Source organism: Tiliqua scincoides, chromosome 4 (assembly GCF_035046505.1).
Source record: "Tiliqua scincoides isolate rTilSci1 chromosome 4, rTilSci1.hap2, whole genome shotgun sequence".
Classification (NCBI taxonomy): domain Eukaryota; kingdom Metazoa; phylum Chordata; class Lepidosauria; order Squamata; family Scincidae; genus Tiliqua; species Tiliqua scincoides.
In genome coordinates, this window is record NC_089824.1 from 143,596,014 (window position 1) to 143,612,384 (window position 16,371).

General features: G+C 42.6%; 1 protein-coding gene across 1 annotated transcript in view; it reads right to left on the minus strand.

Moving 5' to 3' along the window:
* Positions 1 to 765: 765 nt before the first annotated feature.
* DNAJB4 (DnaJ heat shock protein family (Hsp40) member B4) overlaps positions 766 to 16,371 on the minus strand; it is a 35,629-nt gene continuing 20,023 nt past the window's right edge. The window contains exons 2-4 of the mRNA XM_066623829.1: positions 14,727 to 15,002; positions 6,218 to 6,792; positions 766 to 2,739 (exon numbers count right to left, since the gene is read on the minus strand). Of these exons, the coding sequence (XP_066479926.1) occupies positions 2,506 to 2,739; positions 6,218 to 6,792; positions 14,727 to 14,937 (1,020 nt within the window). The 5' untranslated portion in view covers positions 14,938 to 15,002 and the 3' untranslated portion in view covers positions 766 to 2,505. The remainder of the gene's footprint in view (positions 2,740 to 6,217; positions 6,793 to 14,726; positions 15,003 to 16,371) is intronic.

Consider the following 16,371-nt stretch of genomic DNA (forward strand, 5'->3'; position numbering starts at 1 on the left):
ATTTATAGCTCAGGTCGGTTCTCTCCTTTGTTCAGTTACATCATCATCCTTTACTTTCTGTCTCCATCATGCATTTATCCTTTAGACATTCACAATCATTCTGAGTAATGAATACTGTACAGTGGAATAAAACACAGGCTAGCACTATATATGTAAAAACATATGCACAGTGAGACCCTTTTCTAATGGAAAACAATTTAAAAACAATACATTATGCCTAATACTTTTTTAAAGCAACAGAATGCTACATTTTGAAACTGTAGACTATGGGATCCTATGATTTCATTATACAGCAGAAAGCTAAGTATGCTTTAAAAAAAACCCATCACAGTTAGTAGCAAATATTGATCAAGAACATTGTGACTGAAAATAGCATAGGTATAGAAAACGGAGGCTGCAATTCTACCCACACTTACCCAGGAATAAGTTCCATTGACTATCATTGTTAAAAGAATATACATATTAAAAGTACAGGTCTGTAACATTTCCCCAGATGCAGTCACATACCATGCAGCATCCAGTCTAATATATTAAAAATAAAATATTGAAATGAATGGGGACCCACCTGAAATTGGCTAGCAGCCCACCTAGTGTGTTCCGTCCCACAGTTTGAGAAACAGTGCTGCAATGTATTACTTGACACTGAGCCATATTTCCAAACACCAGAAACTTCAATGTTGTAGCTATAGGTTAAGATTACTACACTGTTTAAAAAATGAATTATTAGCCCCACCCATCAGCTGCAAATAGAACCAAAAACCAGAACAAGTTAGAAACAAATTTTTAATTAAAAAACATATGAAATGCAATACAGGTCATAACAAATATTTAAGTGCAAAAACAATATGCTTAAATGAGTAAGCAGCAATCTTCTACTCTCACTTAAAGTGTCATAAAGACCAACATCCTGTTCAGATTCAGACTGCACATATTGGTTTAGATCTCATGTATCAAATCTACTGGATGTTTGGCAATTCATTCAAAAGTAGTTTCTAGATGATTTTTTTTTTGCACAGCTTTATTTGGGATTTTAGTTTTGCTAGTATTTAGAAAATTGTTATTAACTAAATTTTAACTCTCAAATATTCTATTTTTTTCTACATGGAACCATACAAAATTGATCACTTTGTTGGTTAACAGTGCAGCTACCTAGCACATTCAGATGTCTAGTCAAATCAAAAATTTTCTTCTCATAAACAAAAAAATCCACTTACAAATGTTAACTTAACACATTGCATCATGTTGCCAGACAAACGGTGAAAGCATATTTAGTAGTCTTATTCTGGCATCCAAGGGTACCAGCCCTATAGATTTTTTTTTCTAAAAAACTAGATTGAAGGCTCTTTGCTTCTTCTCCCTCAGATAATTCATGACAGCCTTATGAATTCTTCAGCTGGACTGTGATTTACCAACTAACTTGTAAGAAGGTTATCTGTTACAGACTGGCATTGTATTTAATATGTCAAAGTTAGGTCAGTTGTCTTGACACAACTGTATTTTGATGACCCTTCTTTTATACAGGCTATGGGTTGTATCCTAAGAAGTGTATGTGAAGGGGACATTTTGCACCGTTTCGTGTGTAGTTGTGGAAGCAATGTGTGGAAGAAACAATGACGCAGTGATAATTTTGTGTGTGGTGTCTTCTGCAATGTGTTGCACAATGCATTGAGCAAGTGCAAAGCTGAACCAGGATTCCATTTAGATTTCTGTGCACAAGAATCTTGTGCAATGTCTTTCACATGTGCAAGCCCCTTATGGAAGTTTTTTGAGTGGAAGGATAACTTAGGATACAAACTTATGTCAATAGGCAGGCTGCACATATGCTATAAGTGATGTTAAAGCAACTGTTCTCACAGCTGTTTCTATTAGGAAATCCCCTAGGCCAAAAAAAGTATGCCTTGGAATAGTATGCCTATTTTCTATCAAGCCAGCCTGCTCACTATTCTACAACTGAGCAAAAGGAATCCATTAGCATCTACCACAGTACAGGAAAACCTTAAATCTTCTTTGGGCTCATAAACATTTCAAGTGAGACTTCCTGCCTTTGCTAGGTGTAATGTCAACAGAGCGAATGAGCATATGAATATGGCAAACGTGAAATATCTTTGTATTATGAATTCGGATACTACAATACAATATCTCACATATACAGATCAAGAAATGTTTGAAAAAGCGCTCTGAAGCACAAGCGCTTCATTAAAAAGAAAAGCACAAAGGTGTTTCCTCCCCTTCCTTCCACAGATTACATTTTACACATAAGCAAAATCATGGATAAAACTTTTTGAAATAAGAAGATCCAATATACAGCAAGTGGTTTTAGCTTTATATTTGATTGCATGTCCTTTTTATTTTCCTTCCTATTCTCATGCAACACTGCATAATTCCTTCCCCCACCCATACACAAACAGGACAGTTCCACAGTTATGGATTGCACTTTTACAGCATAAACTTGCAAGTTTTCTGATTTTCAGAGTCTTCCTGGAAAAGTTCAGAAAAAGAATTTCCTTAAGAAACAGGAAGATTTCTCCTGAGTACTTCTTTTGATGCTGGAGCTATACTGTCTGGGAAGATTACTTCAAATTCTATAATTAAGTCACCTCGTTGATCAGGGTTTTTGGGAAAGGGTAAACCATATCCTATAATTCTTCTCCTCATTCCAGGCTTTACAACTTCATTTACTGTCATAGGTATGGTTCGGTTTTCTATTGTTGGTACATTGATTGAAGTGCCACATAAAGCCTAAAAAAATAAAAATATCAGTCACATGATTATCAGCACCACTTTGTAAAGCACTTAAACTGTATCATGTACTGTTATGTGTACTATCATATGTCTGTCGTGAAAAGACATATGAAATATGATACATGAAATCGTATGAAATATGATTTATAAAAACAGTTAAGATGCCCTACACAGAATATAATTTTTGCATGATAATGCTAAACATGTTTATGAAGAAAGCCTGTGTAGTTCTGGCAAACAACATTAATTGTTTTGGTTATTACGTTTCACCTACACAACTAAACTAACTGATGTACAGGCACTAAAATTTACAAGTTTGGCATATAGGCTGAATGGGTAGAACAATACCTTGCAGTAAGAAACAAAATACTATATCATTTATTATTGTGTGTAAACAAACGTACAAGATTATAATGTCAGTTGTCTTAAATGCACTGGCCCACATAACAAGAACACTTAGCACAGACATTAATGCCATCTTTTTGAACTAGGAATGATCATGAAATGGGAGTGGTCCTACACACTAGGAATTCACAGCTCAATCCTGAGCTGCCTGGCATGCAGGGCTGCCATGGCACCAAAATGGCTACCACGGCATCCTGAGCATGCTGGAGAGCCGCCAGCAGCTCCTCGGGAGGAGGGAACATTTGTCCCCTACCGAGTATGGGAACTAGCCCTGCAATGGGGTATTGTGGCAGATTTTTAGCCGGCGCAGAATCAAGGACTCCTGTGTCGGGCCACATGGCTTGACATGGGGCTCTGGATCCAGTGGACCAGAGCTCCAGTGGTCCCGCCTCCTCCTGCTCTGCTCTCTCCTCCCCGCCCTCTGCCTGCCCCAGATGAATACCTCCTCCCTGCCCCATCTTACCTCTCTGCCGCCTGGGGCTTCATATGGAGCGCTGTGTGGCAGACCGCAAGCCCAACAACGGAGCTAGCGCTGCACAGACTCACATTGGAAAAGCTCTGGTGCTGGGCCTGAGGTAAGGCCCTTATGGCATGTTTGCAACAGTGCACTTTGGTGGTGAACCGGCATGCAAAGACCTGGATTGGGCCCTCAGTGTGCACTTTAGAATCTTATGGAACATTTGATCATTACCTTGAGGTTCTATCAACCAGCCAAACTCTCAGTATTATTAATAAGATTATTGCCTTTTTAAAAAAACAAGATGATGCATAGTAAGCTGTATTAAATTAAGGTTAAAAAATTTCCTTTGCTTTCTTATATGGCTACAAACAATTTATACTTTCTTTCATATTATAACTAAAGTTAGTTGCACTGAAATAGAGGCCATATTTTGCCTGAAGTCAAGTCAACAAGCCATCAGTATCATTTTGCTTTGTTCTAGATGCAATATAATGAACATGTGCTCCAACACAAACACATCCCTCTCTGGAATGCATGTATTTAATCACATTGGTTTAAAATTAAACCTATGCTCAGTATAGTTTACAGCTTCTTAAATTTGCACAGTATTGACTTGCGTGACTGAACTACCTGTGCATCTACTACTAAAGTAGAAGAGAATCTTTGTTCATACTAAAGTGGTTTACTGCAGTCAAAAACCTTCTTACATGTGCTGTTGGTAATGTTTTCTTTCCTTAGTGAGAATTTTGCTTGACTGTACTCTCATAAGTAATCTTTCTTTGGTTTTTGCATTTTTATTTTAAAAACTGTTGAGAGCAAAAGTTCTCCACCAAACTGAAGTAATACAATAGCACACACTCACGATTAAACTTTGCATAACAATGAAGAGCAAAAATGAACTCCAGAATGCACTAAAAATATGCTGAAGCCTATCAAAGTACATGATTATGTTTTGTGAAAGGCACATAAGACAATGACAACAGGCAGGCAGCAAGGAAGAGCATAAAGGGAAGACCATTCAGCCAATGCAGAGCAACGGAGATGGCCAAGTACAAGGTTATCTTAGAGTATCTTACCCAGGGCCTAGGAGAGGGGGGTAAAGGGGGTAATTTGTACCTGGGCCCAGGGTTGACCCAGGAGTCAAAGGAGGGGGCCCAGAAAGTTCCTGGGATCTGACATTTTCCTATCTCACCTGAACTTGCTGCCTGCGCATGATGTTGGGGGCACAACTGCAGGCATGCAATGGCAACTGCTGCTGCAAGCCATGCACACTGGACCCAGGAATGCATCCATGACCCCCCTTAACACCGTATCACATCTTGGCCTGCTACAGTAGCTCTTTGCCTTGTGGTTCCAGTAACCATGAAGGACTGTATAGGAGCTCACGGATACCACTGTGGGACTATAGCTGCTGCAGAAATTTTGGTGCACATAGGACACTGTCCATTCTAGTGTGACTCTAACTACAATGATGCTAATTTTCTGCAATGATTTACTATACTTCAAAGATTTTAGAGAGACTAAGGAGTGTGTTTGGTTTTCCATATTACTTTATCTAGCTGCCAATGCTTCATGGTTGGGTAGACCTGGGCTCCACATCAAGAAGCCTGGTAGACCTAGACTTCAAAGTCTATTCTAGCTGTCAGCACCCTCTCCCTGCCTTATTTTGTCTCCCATTCTGCCTGCTTCCATTTACCCCCTCCCCCTTTGAGAAGGGGCCCAAAAGAAACTTTGTACTCCTTGATAAAATTCTTCTCAGAGGCCCTGATCTTACCCAATACAATTTTGTGTTATGTTCAATAAGAAGCAATGGCCTCTCTTTTAACGGTCCCTACAATACATTGTGTGGGGTGTTTGGGTTCAGCGGGGTGGATTCCAGAGCATCCCTGGGGTGAGGCCTCAGATAGTAGCAGGGGGGGGGGATTTGTGTCACCCTGGTCCTCCTGCCTGTTGTGGTTGTAGCTCTGGTCTTGGGCAAAGGTGGGGAGAACCACCACCTCCTGCCTGCCTCCAGCCAGCCAGCCCAGCACGGGCCTTCTCCCTCTTTATAGGGCCAGCTTTGGCTTCCCTGTCCCTGCCTCTTTCTTCCTGGTGAGGCTTAAAAGGAAATCCCTTGGCCCCACCCAGCTCTATGGCCAGCATCCTCTTTCCTCCTTCCCCATACTTCTCAGCTTGCCCCTCAGGTGAGGGGTTGCCCGGCACCTCTTGCGCCTCCATCCAAGCCCCTGCCCCAGTTGCTCTGCTCTCCCCCTCTACCTGGAGTTGCCCCCCTTTCACCCCTGTAGGGATCTCACAGAGTCACGTTTGATGGCGGCAGCCCTGCCCCACAGAGGCTTGGGGGCTCTCCTTCAGACCAGCTAGCCGGCTTGCCCTTCCAGGAGCACACCCTCGAGGTAAATCAGGATCCTGGTTGGGTTGGGAGTCCCTTGACACATTGTTTAGGTGCTTATACAGATGATCAACTTTTTAAGTATAAACACTACATATCAGATATAGGCCACATCAAGTTTAAGTCAGTCATAGGAAAAACAACGGCCCAAACAAAAATTATGGAGTTTCAACATTATGGAGTTTCAACAAAGTAGGCCCCAAACTTAATAAGATGCTTACCTCTCGTAAGCTGATCTTGACAGGGTAGATAATATTTGAGCCGTCCCTCTTGAAGTGAGGATGAATTTTATCTTTAATCACAAACACAATATCAGCTGGGATGGTGTTAGGCGTTTCATCACCCTCTTTAGGAAATGTAATTTTGGTGCCCTCTTTCCATCCTCTCTTGATATCAATAGTAAGAATTTTGTCCTCTGTTCTGATACTTCTTCCATCTGGATTAAGCCTTTTACGGGAAATCCTCATTCTTTTTGTACAGCCATGGTAAATCTCTTCCAAGGATACCTTGAGTTCATGAATAACAGGGGGATCTTGTTTACGACGAGACTGGCCACCAACTGTGTTTCGTTCCCTTGGAAATCCATTCATACTAAAAGAAGTAAAGGAACCAAACGGATCTCCATCCACTTCCATGTCTTCATTGTCCCTGCTTCCAGGCATCCTTCTACCAAAAAAGATTTCAAAAGGATTTGCACCACCAAAAAATGCTGCAAATGTGGCATGTGGGTCTCCATGAAAAGAGTACCGGAAGGTACCACCTTGTCCATCTGGTCCTCCAGCTCCTCCTTTCAATCCTACAAAAGATATGAACAAATTTAACAATGTCTGTTTTAAATACTGGAACTAGTTCAGAACTATGCAGTCAAATACAAGAGACATGTCCTGATTCTATGCATATTTATTCAGATCTAAACCCAATTGCATTTATGGGACTTAATCCCAAATAAGTATGCAAAGAATTCAGTCCAAGACCTAATTTTAAAAGGCTAAGTGGAGAACTTCACACTATGCAAAGTGAGCCTCATAAAGATATTTTACAAAGTTATGTTATCTCACCATGCTGACAGTTACCTCAACTATTTCAAGGCTGCCATTTCTTCCTACAAGATGACACCCACCTACTCTCCATGATTAATTCCACCCACGCATCTTTCCTAAATTTAAATTGTTTCTCAAACATCTTCAAAACACCTAATCAGACTTTGCTTAAGGGTCAAAGGCATCTCTCAAGTGCAGTTTTTAGTTCTGAACTCCATCCATTTCACAAGAACAAACATTCTGAATAAGTTAGCTACCATGTATGTTTTGAAAGGTTTCGGGTAAAATACCTTGTTACAGTGGTGAGTCCTAGGTGCATTAAGCCACTGTTATGAAGCATTAATCCCATTCTCTTTTCCTAACTGAATTTCAATACATCAAATTTTAAAACATTTTGCATTCAGGAGATAAATTCTATGTACGAGAGTGTTTCAGATTACTCATTGTTAACTTGCCATAGACTTCAATGAGATCCTTTCCTTTTTCCAGAGTGCCCTGGAAATCTGCAAGGAGGGTTAGGGAATCTGAAAATCCTTCTAATTTTTTATTTTTGGCTGCTTAAGATTCTATGTTGCTTTGGAGACAGACTTAATTTTTTTTTACTTAAAAGAAATACATCCTCCTAGTAGTTAATTTGTACTGCAGACAGACCTTTGGAATCACAGTAATGTTCTTGTAACTACAGTAGTTTCTTGGTGGAAAGAAAGCACAAACCAACACCAAGAAACTGATACCACAATGCTTCTTTGTTCATTTCTAAAGCCTGAGGTGAACTTGTGAGCTAGTTGTTATAGAACTCCTACTTTCATTCCAGGTACTATGTATCTTTTGATCCAGGGTTAATGCCAGGAGAGCATGAAACCCAAGCACGGTTTGGTGAAAAATCACTGTTACCCTGCACATGCCTAATCTCATCTGATCTTGGAAGCCAAGCAGGGTCAGGTCTGGTCAGTACTTGGATAGGAGACTGCCTGGGAACACAGGGTGCTGTAGGCTTATACCATAGTCTTTCGAGACTGAAGGTTGCCAACCATAACCATTACTCTTTCACCCTCATTTCCACAAAAAGTGCTATGGAAGATGGAATTTTTCAAAGATGACTGCAGCAGATGGTGAAGAGCTATCTAGACACAAGAGACTGGGAACAAATATAGTGACACTTAGGGCACAATCCTATCCTTTCCTGGAACAGGCAAGCCAAAAGGCTTGTGCTGTATCTAGCACAGGATAGTGGCCCAAAGTGGCTCAGCCAGAGGTAAGGGGAACTTTCCCCTTACCTCCGAGTAAGGCACCCTGGCCCCTCCTCGGACTTGTACCACCTCTGAGGTGGCATAGGTCTGAGGAGAGCGGAGCGGCTTCAAGTCACCACGAGCTACCCAGGAACAGGGGTTGGGATCCAGCATAACTGTTGGATCCCAGCCCCACCTCCCACTCCCCACTCGCCCACCCCCGGGGCCGCCTCTGCCCTGGAATGCCTCCCTCCTGCCTCCTCCCCACCCACCTGAGAGTCTTGCGTCGGCCGACACAAGACTCGGTGCCTCCATCCGCATGGACGCTTATACCAGCCTAGCTGATTCACAAAGAGGTGTGAATGTGCCTTAGGGCACATTTGCGACCCTCCTGGGACAGTGCAAGGGATAATGTATATATCCTTAAATTGTGAACCCCCTTGGGTGTCCTTTGGGGAGAAAGGTGGGATATAAATCAAACAAATGAATTAATAAGGGACTTGAGCACCACAGCAGGGGGAGGGGGCCCTAAATAAGTCTTCTTAAATTAGACAAACAAAAGATTGCGATCCCAGGATGTTCCAATCAATATTGCCCATCATTTACTAAGACCAAAAACCATGTGAAAATCAGCAATTTCTACAAAAGTAAGCTGCTAAAAAAAACCCTGGATGAAAAACCTACATGGGTTTCCTTATATGTATTATTTATTAGTTTTTCCCCCAACAAAATAAACCAAGTACCCTTTTTACTTCTTAATATGTGAGTTCAGAACCTTCCACAATGGATTCTGAGAGTCTGGTTTGAAAACTCATGTCATTGTTCCAACATCTGTGAGTTTTGAGTCCTATGGGGAGGTGAGATAGCATTCTAGACCAGGGGTGTCCAAACGTTTTGGCAGGCGGGCCATATCATCCCTCTGACACTGTGTCAGTGGCCAGGAAAAAAAAGAATTAATTTACATTTCAAATTTGAATAAATTTACATAAATGAATATAGAGATGTGACTGAATTAAGGTCTTGCAATACCTCAAGGCCTATAAAAGGCCTTGCACAAAGCACAGTCAACCTTTCCTTCATTGCCACAGCTGCATCACACATGCGAAACAGCAAACAGTGGAGGAAGCCCTTGTCCCACAGCTCATGCAAGAGGCTGAACAGTCACCCTCACACTGAGAGCAGTAGCATCAGGTCATAATGGGCTCTAGCAAGTCTCCAGAGGGCCAGATGCTCACTGGAGACTGAGGGATCCCCATGGGCCGGGTTCAGAGTCCCCAAGGACCACAAGTGGCCCCTGGGCTGGGGTTTGGGCACCCCTGTTCTAGACCAATGGTTTCCAAATTCTTACAGGGGATCTGGGAACCACATAAGTGTTTGCATGGCTGAGGAGGGAGGCAGCACCAGCACCACAGGGATCACAATGCTGCAGCTTCCAAGTGGTATTTTACTTACCTGGTGGGGGGAAACGCTGGCCACCTGCAGGTCCCAGAGGCTTGTAGCCCCCTCTGCTCTCCACCATGGCTGCTTAAACAGCCCCCCCTTTTTTTTTTGCGAGAAAACAGGAAGTAGCTTGAGATCAGAGATAAGGGCTTTTTACAGCAGCTGCAGAGGAGATTGGAAGGAGCTGCAAGCTTGCAGGACCCTGCAGGAGGCCAACCGTGCCCCTCAGGTAAGTAAAAAAAAAAAGACCCTTGGAAGAGGCAGCACCATGATCCTTGTAGTGCTGTCTCTGCCATTGCAGCAGGGCCACTCCCCTTTAAGGGGAATGCTCTACTTCTGGTTCCCTGGTGGGTCATGACTCACCAGTTTGGGAACTACTGTTCTAGAATGTTCTCCAGGAGAGCGTTTGCAGGACCAGGATGTTTACTGCCAAAAGGGGAAACCCTCAGCGAGAAACACGTCCCTTTCAGCAAGTAAATGCTGCTGGGATGCATGCAGACACAGGAAGACAGCTGAAGGATGACTGACAGCACTGGAGGAAGAACTAACACAGCATTTTCCACAGATAAACCCCTAGATTGCTATGAATGTGTGGCTGTAAATACCACTTGGGTTGAAATTCACTGGGGTGTAATTTCCCACAGAATAACTGCGCAACTGTTACAGGCCTTAGTTTTGGTAGTTACAGCAATTAACCATCCTCTTATCAGGCTCTAGATATCTGCTGTCTCTCGTATCTAAATTTCAGTGTACTCACTTGTGCAAGGCGTTAATAAGTAAAGATGATCAGAAAATTGGAGGATGGGAAGATTCCAAAAAAGGATCTATACTTTGGAGAAATGGGTGACCCCATTCCATGTGTGAAAAGACTATAATTGTTCATGTTTTGAACCTCCAATTCAAATTCTTGCTTCATTCCTACTGCACTGATGTCAGCCTGAAATTCCTGCTGCACAGTGTTAATGCACTTCCTCACCCAGCCCTTTTGGTTACTGAATCAAATAGTCATGGTAAAGAAAGGTATTTTGCATATCTTTAGCATTTCCCTTCTAAGATTGATCTATACATCTGCCTCCACTTTTAATGACTTTCCTTCTCCTTCTGTAGGAGTGTCTGTATTTTTTAAATCTATCTTTTACTTGGGTAGGGTGGAAGTCTGGTTTCCCAACTTTCCTTTGACTAACCTATATCTGTTAGTGTTCTCTCCCTCTTAGTATCTGACTCTCCTTCCCCAAGGTCATGGAAACATATCTATTCTCTCTCACTTTCGTTCCCCTCCCTCCTCCATAGAAGTGCTACAATGAGTTTCCAACTACAGTGCTTCCCCCCTGCACAGTATGTTCTCTGCCCCTATTCTGATCACTGAGCTCGCTCGCTCGCTCTCTCTCTCTCTCTCACTGGCCACCACAGACGCTTCTATATAGCATCTGCCTTTTCAACTAAAAAAGTACTGAGTTCTTTGGCTTCTGCTTGATTGCATTGCTCCCCCCCCCATATTATACTTAACCTCTTAAATAAACTTTGTTTCAGTTACTCTTGACTCTTTTTTTAACTTCTTGGGTGCTAATACATCATGTGAACAAAAGAACATAAGAGTCCCACTGGATTAGGCCAAAGGGCCATCTAGTTCAGCTTCCTGAATCTCATAGTGATCCACCAGATGCCTCAGGGAGAACACAAGACAACAAGAGACCATCTTGGTGCCCTCCCTTGCATCTGGTATTCTGAGGTAGCCTACTTCTGAAATCAGGAGGTTGCACATACCACATCATGGTTTGTAACTTGTGATGGACTTTTCCTCCAGAAATTTGTCTAATCCCCATTGCCATGGTGGGGCCTGCTCAGCTTTGCCCCACGGTGGGGCTCTACTGTCAAGGGTTCGGGGCTTTCCTAACTTACCCTGGCCAGGGCCTCTGAGAGGAATTGTATCAGGGGGTACAAAGTTGCTTTCGGGACCCTTTGCAGAGGGGAAGGGGTGAAACAGACCTGGGAGGGTGGTGATGGGTGAGCAGAATAGGGGCAAGGATGGGCAAAGCAGGGTGAGGGGAAGGTAGAGACAGCTGGAAAAATCTTTGGAGCCCAGGTCTATCCACCCATGTGGCATCAGTTGTGTCCCCAGCATCCCATATGGGCAACGTCTGAGTAGATAGGAAAATGTCAGATCCTAGGAACTTTCTGGGCCCCCTCCTTTGGCTCCTGAGCCCCCCTTTTGACCCTGGGCCCAGGTACAAATTATCCCCTTTACCCCCTCTCCTAGGCCCTGACCCTGGCCAAGAAGGAGGTGAGAAGGTCTCTGGAGAGGTCAGCACAAGCGGTCTATTCTTGTGAAGGCTTTCACATTCACTGACCCTGTTACTTCACAGGAGCCACTGGTACAATAGTCTTTACAGAAGGCTGTGCCCAGTCCTGTTACATCACAGGGATCACGGGCGTCCAACAGTGTTTGGTAATAGTCCTTATCAAAAATACCTTCTCCTGTTGTGCCTCACAGGAGGAGGCATCCACAAATAGGCAGCGTCTGGAGCTTTGCCCCCAGGTGGGCTTATCGCCTCTGGTAGCGGGGCTTATTATTCCTGCCGGCCTGGGCTGGAAGCCATGGAGGAACTGTCTCTGGAGGGCAATCTTCAGGTGGCTATAGCCTGGGACAAGTTCCCAGAGGCTGCCCCCAGGTTCCAAAGGAGCTGGGTGTCAGGTACCCCTGGGCAGCAAGGGGTTGGGGGGTCCTTACGGTCTGCTGGAGTTCACTTTCCCTGGGAGGATAGGGCCCTCCATTCTCCCAAGGGACTCCTTGAGCCCCTTCCAGGCCAGAGACAGAAATTGGAAAGGGCGCAGGACAACAGTGTGTTCTCTCCCCTGGTTTGGAGCCCGCAGAGGAGTAACCTCTCCCTACAGCTGCCGTGTTCCTTATGAACCATGCAGCCAGCCCAGCCGGCTCCACCCCTTGATCATATGATCGGCTTGAGATCTCAGGCCTGGCCAGATCTGGGCAGTACTTACTCATTTCCCCTTCTCCCCAGGAGACCCGTAGCAGCAGAGGTAGGCCCGGGTGATACCCCTTTAAAGGCATCTAGGCCAAATGCCATCACCATATCCTGTGGCAAGGAGTTCCACAGACTATATGCTGGGTAAAGAAATATTGTGTGGGTGTCCCACAAGTCAATAGTTAAAGATTCGTGTGCATGTTTGGGGAAAGGTGCACATTAGTACACGTGTCCTAAGGCTCACACAGAAACCTAATTTAATTTACTCAAAAAGGAAAGTCTGCAGTAACTGTACAGAAATAGCTGAGCACCGTTGTCTGAGCTATGATGAGTAAGATACTATTTACATCCAAATATACAGATGTAGTACTAACTAATAAGTAATACCAAGCCAGCTGACAAACCATACCATGTGCTTAGTAGTGGAATGACACTTCCTAGAATAGATAATGGATAGGTTTTACTGAAAGGACATCAGGTCCCCTGGCTATTTAAAAAAACACTTTAGACCTAGTGCCTTTCTATGTTCTGAACAGAAGCAGAGTTATAGCAGCCAATATGACATTAGAAATCAGTTCAAAGCTGCCATTAAATTATCAGTTACTAATACTTTATATGAGGTAACTATTTAAGACTGGGTGAAGGGCTTCCATTTCTTGAACATTAATTTCTTACAGTAAATCTGTGTTCCTGCCCATTGGAAAGGCAAATGGTTACAGAAATCAGGAAACACACTGGCATGCTGAAGGGGAAATAAAATCTTAGTAGGAAAAGGTAGGAGAGATAAGGGGGCGGAAGGAAAAAATGCCTGAAGAACACTGACCCTTGACTTTAAGACTAAGAACACATTTGTTATGAATACTGAATACCACCCAAGAACAATCCTGGAACTGCAGAATCATCATTCAAAGTAGAACTAGCATTTATATAACTTTGTGTTTGTGAGAAAGGAAAATGTTTCATAATAATGCTCCAATGTTTTTACGCTTCAGGATTCACTTGTTTTAAATAGGACTTTACATTTTTAGGAGATCCCTTTAAAACAAATAGTTCTGTGCCATGGAGGAAATAAGTTACTGAAATACAAATATTCAATTATTATAATGAAGATATATTTGTCAGAAGAACAAAAGCTAGTTCAGAATCTTGAACAGGATAGCTGCAAATACTTTACTAACTCAGATCTAACAATTTAATGAAAAAACCACATACCCCTACACAAAAAACCTGAACAACTCTCTTTTTAGGCTAAATGCACTTTTTCTGGACCTCATTCCCTTGGCACATGAGCATTGTTTACAATTATACTGAAAACTTGTCCTGGTATTTCATGACATCAGGCAAATTCTTTCCTTTCTAGGCAAGAAGCCAACATTAGCTGAAATCTGGACACCTGGACTCTAGCTGAGAAGTACCATCTTTTAACACTATCTTATTATTATTAATTTTAAATATAGAAGAAAACATTTATAGAATTTTTGGTGAAAGTCTCTTCAGAGAGTGGGGCAAAATAAACCCATTCAGCGAGAGATGTTGGAAAAGAAAACGTATTGATTTAAAGCATTTGTATCCGACCCCTCAGCTGGCAAGGCTTCCAAAGCAGCTTAAAAAAATCAAACAGCATGGAGTATCATGACAAAACATTACAAAAAGGATGAAGGGGGGGAATATACCTCATCTCTCTCCAATGCTTCTCTCAGTGGATTTTGTGCAACTGTGGCCCGAGGGTGATGGGCACAGTTCAGCTTGATTAGCAATCAATAAAACCTCAAAGGCTGCAATCCTAGCCACACTTTCCTGAGAGTAAGCCCCATTGAACAAAATAGGACTTACTTCTGAGTAGACCTGGTTAGGATTGTGCCCTAAGATGAATAAAACAGTTTCACAACACAGAATACATACCTAAATTAGTTCACACTGCAGACCCTCAGACATGAGTTACTGAGATTTAACTAAGTTTCTACAGAACATTCTTTCAAGCCAGCTTGTATCGAACATAAACAAGTTTCTATTTTAAGCTTGAAAACAAAGTGCTCTTACCTTCTTCTCCAAACTGATCATAAATTTCTCTCTTTTTGGGATCGCTTAGCACTTCATAAGCCTCTGCAATCTCTTTGAATTTTTCTTCTGCATGGGGAGATTTGTTCTTATCTGGATGCCATTTAAGGGCTTGCTTTCTATAAGCCTTCTTGATGTCTTCTTCGGATGCCCCCTTCTCAATTCCAAGGACAGAATAATAATCCTTTCCCATTTTGAATGTTTAAAAGTTTGTTTCCCAGATATAGAAGGGTTCTGTATCTCAGCAATGTAGTGCTGCTAAAAAAGCGTTAACAGAAGTCAAAAGAGCTGTGGGTGCACTAGGCAGGCAGATAGCTTGTCACTTTCTCCCCACTCCCTCATCGCTTCATACAGATAAATATACACCGTGGTAGAAATACTGCTATCCAGAGCCCTCCCAATTACACTACGTGTCTCCGCTCTTTCTAGAACACCAAATGCCACAAGACGTCACTTCCCAAGCTAACTACAGCCAAAATTCTGCAGTGCTTTCTTTGTGCAGTTAACTGTTCAATGTCCATTTCCCTTTGAAGTCAAATGAATTCACAATCCAATAAAACTCTGTATGTGTTTCTTGTTCAACATGGACTGCCAAATTAAAAGTCAGTTCATCATATTGTCTAAAAGAAGAGCAATCAATGTGAACAAAAGAAATTTTTCAGAGTTCTGTGAAAAACTAATGGCTAATGGTAGTTTCTGATGAAAATCTGTCGGTGCTCCTGGTAGGACCGAAAGCAACAAACATTAAAAGATATTCATCAGCATATATCCTTGCCCACCCACTTCCCATATACTGATTTTTAGCTTTTATTTATAGCTCAAATGCCAAGTGTTTCAGTAGCAACAGCACAATTTAACAGATTAATGACTGCCTGTAAAGAAACAGCCACTGCTCCCATTAACTTCTAGGCATGGGAACTACATACAGGAGTGATTGTATGTATGTTAATTGCAAAGCACTGTATATAACTGCTCTGTGTGCCTAATACAGGGGAGCACAGAGTAGCATATAGTCAACCTGCCTGAGCTTGGCATTCTCTTGTTCTCAACCACTTCTGAATATGGTGCCAGCACTTGGAAGACAGTACAAGCAGCAGTTGGGGTTGCAGCAGAAGTAATCATGAAATTGGTCCCAGTAAAGGTCACTTTTAGATGGTTTGGTAAAAAATACAAAAGAGTACAGAGTAACTAGAACACTCCTTTAGCTAACACATGTCACAGTTAAAGGTTAAGAAAGGCCATGAATTACCATGTTTCCCCGAAAATAAGACACTGTCTTATATTTTTTTTTGGCTCAAAAAAACACACTAGGTCTTATTTTTGGGGTAGGTCTTTTTTTTTAATGTACAACAATCCACAGTCATTCATGTACAAAAATATCCCATACAAAAATATCCCCTCAGCACCCAGGAGGATGCCTGCCTGCCTGCCTACTCTGAAGTCAGTCCCTTTATAGTTAATGGAACTTACTCCCTGGAACGTGTGGAGCCTCAGAGCCCGGTAGGCAGGGTTGCCTCACTTGCTGCTTCCCGCCTCAGCTCCTCCTCAGCGTCCTCTAACCAAGGCAGCACAGCAGGCACTTTCTAGGTGGCGCACGGGAGTGCAGCATTCCCAGTCATGTTGTCCA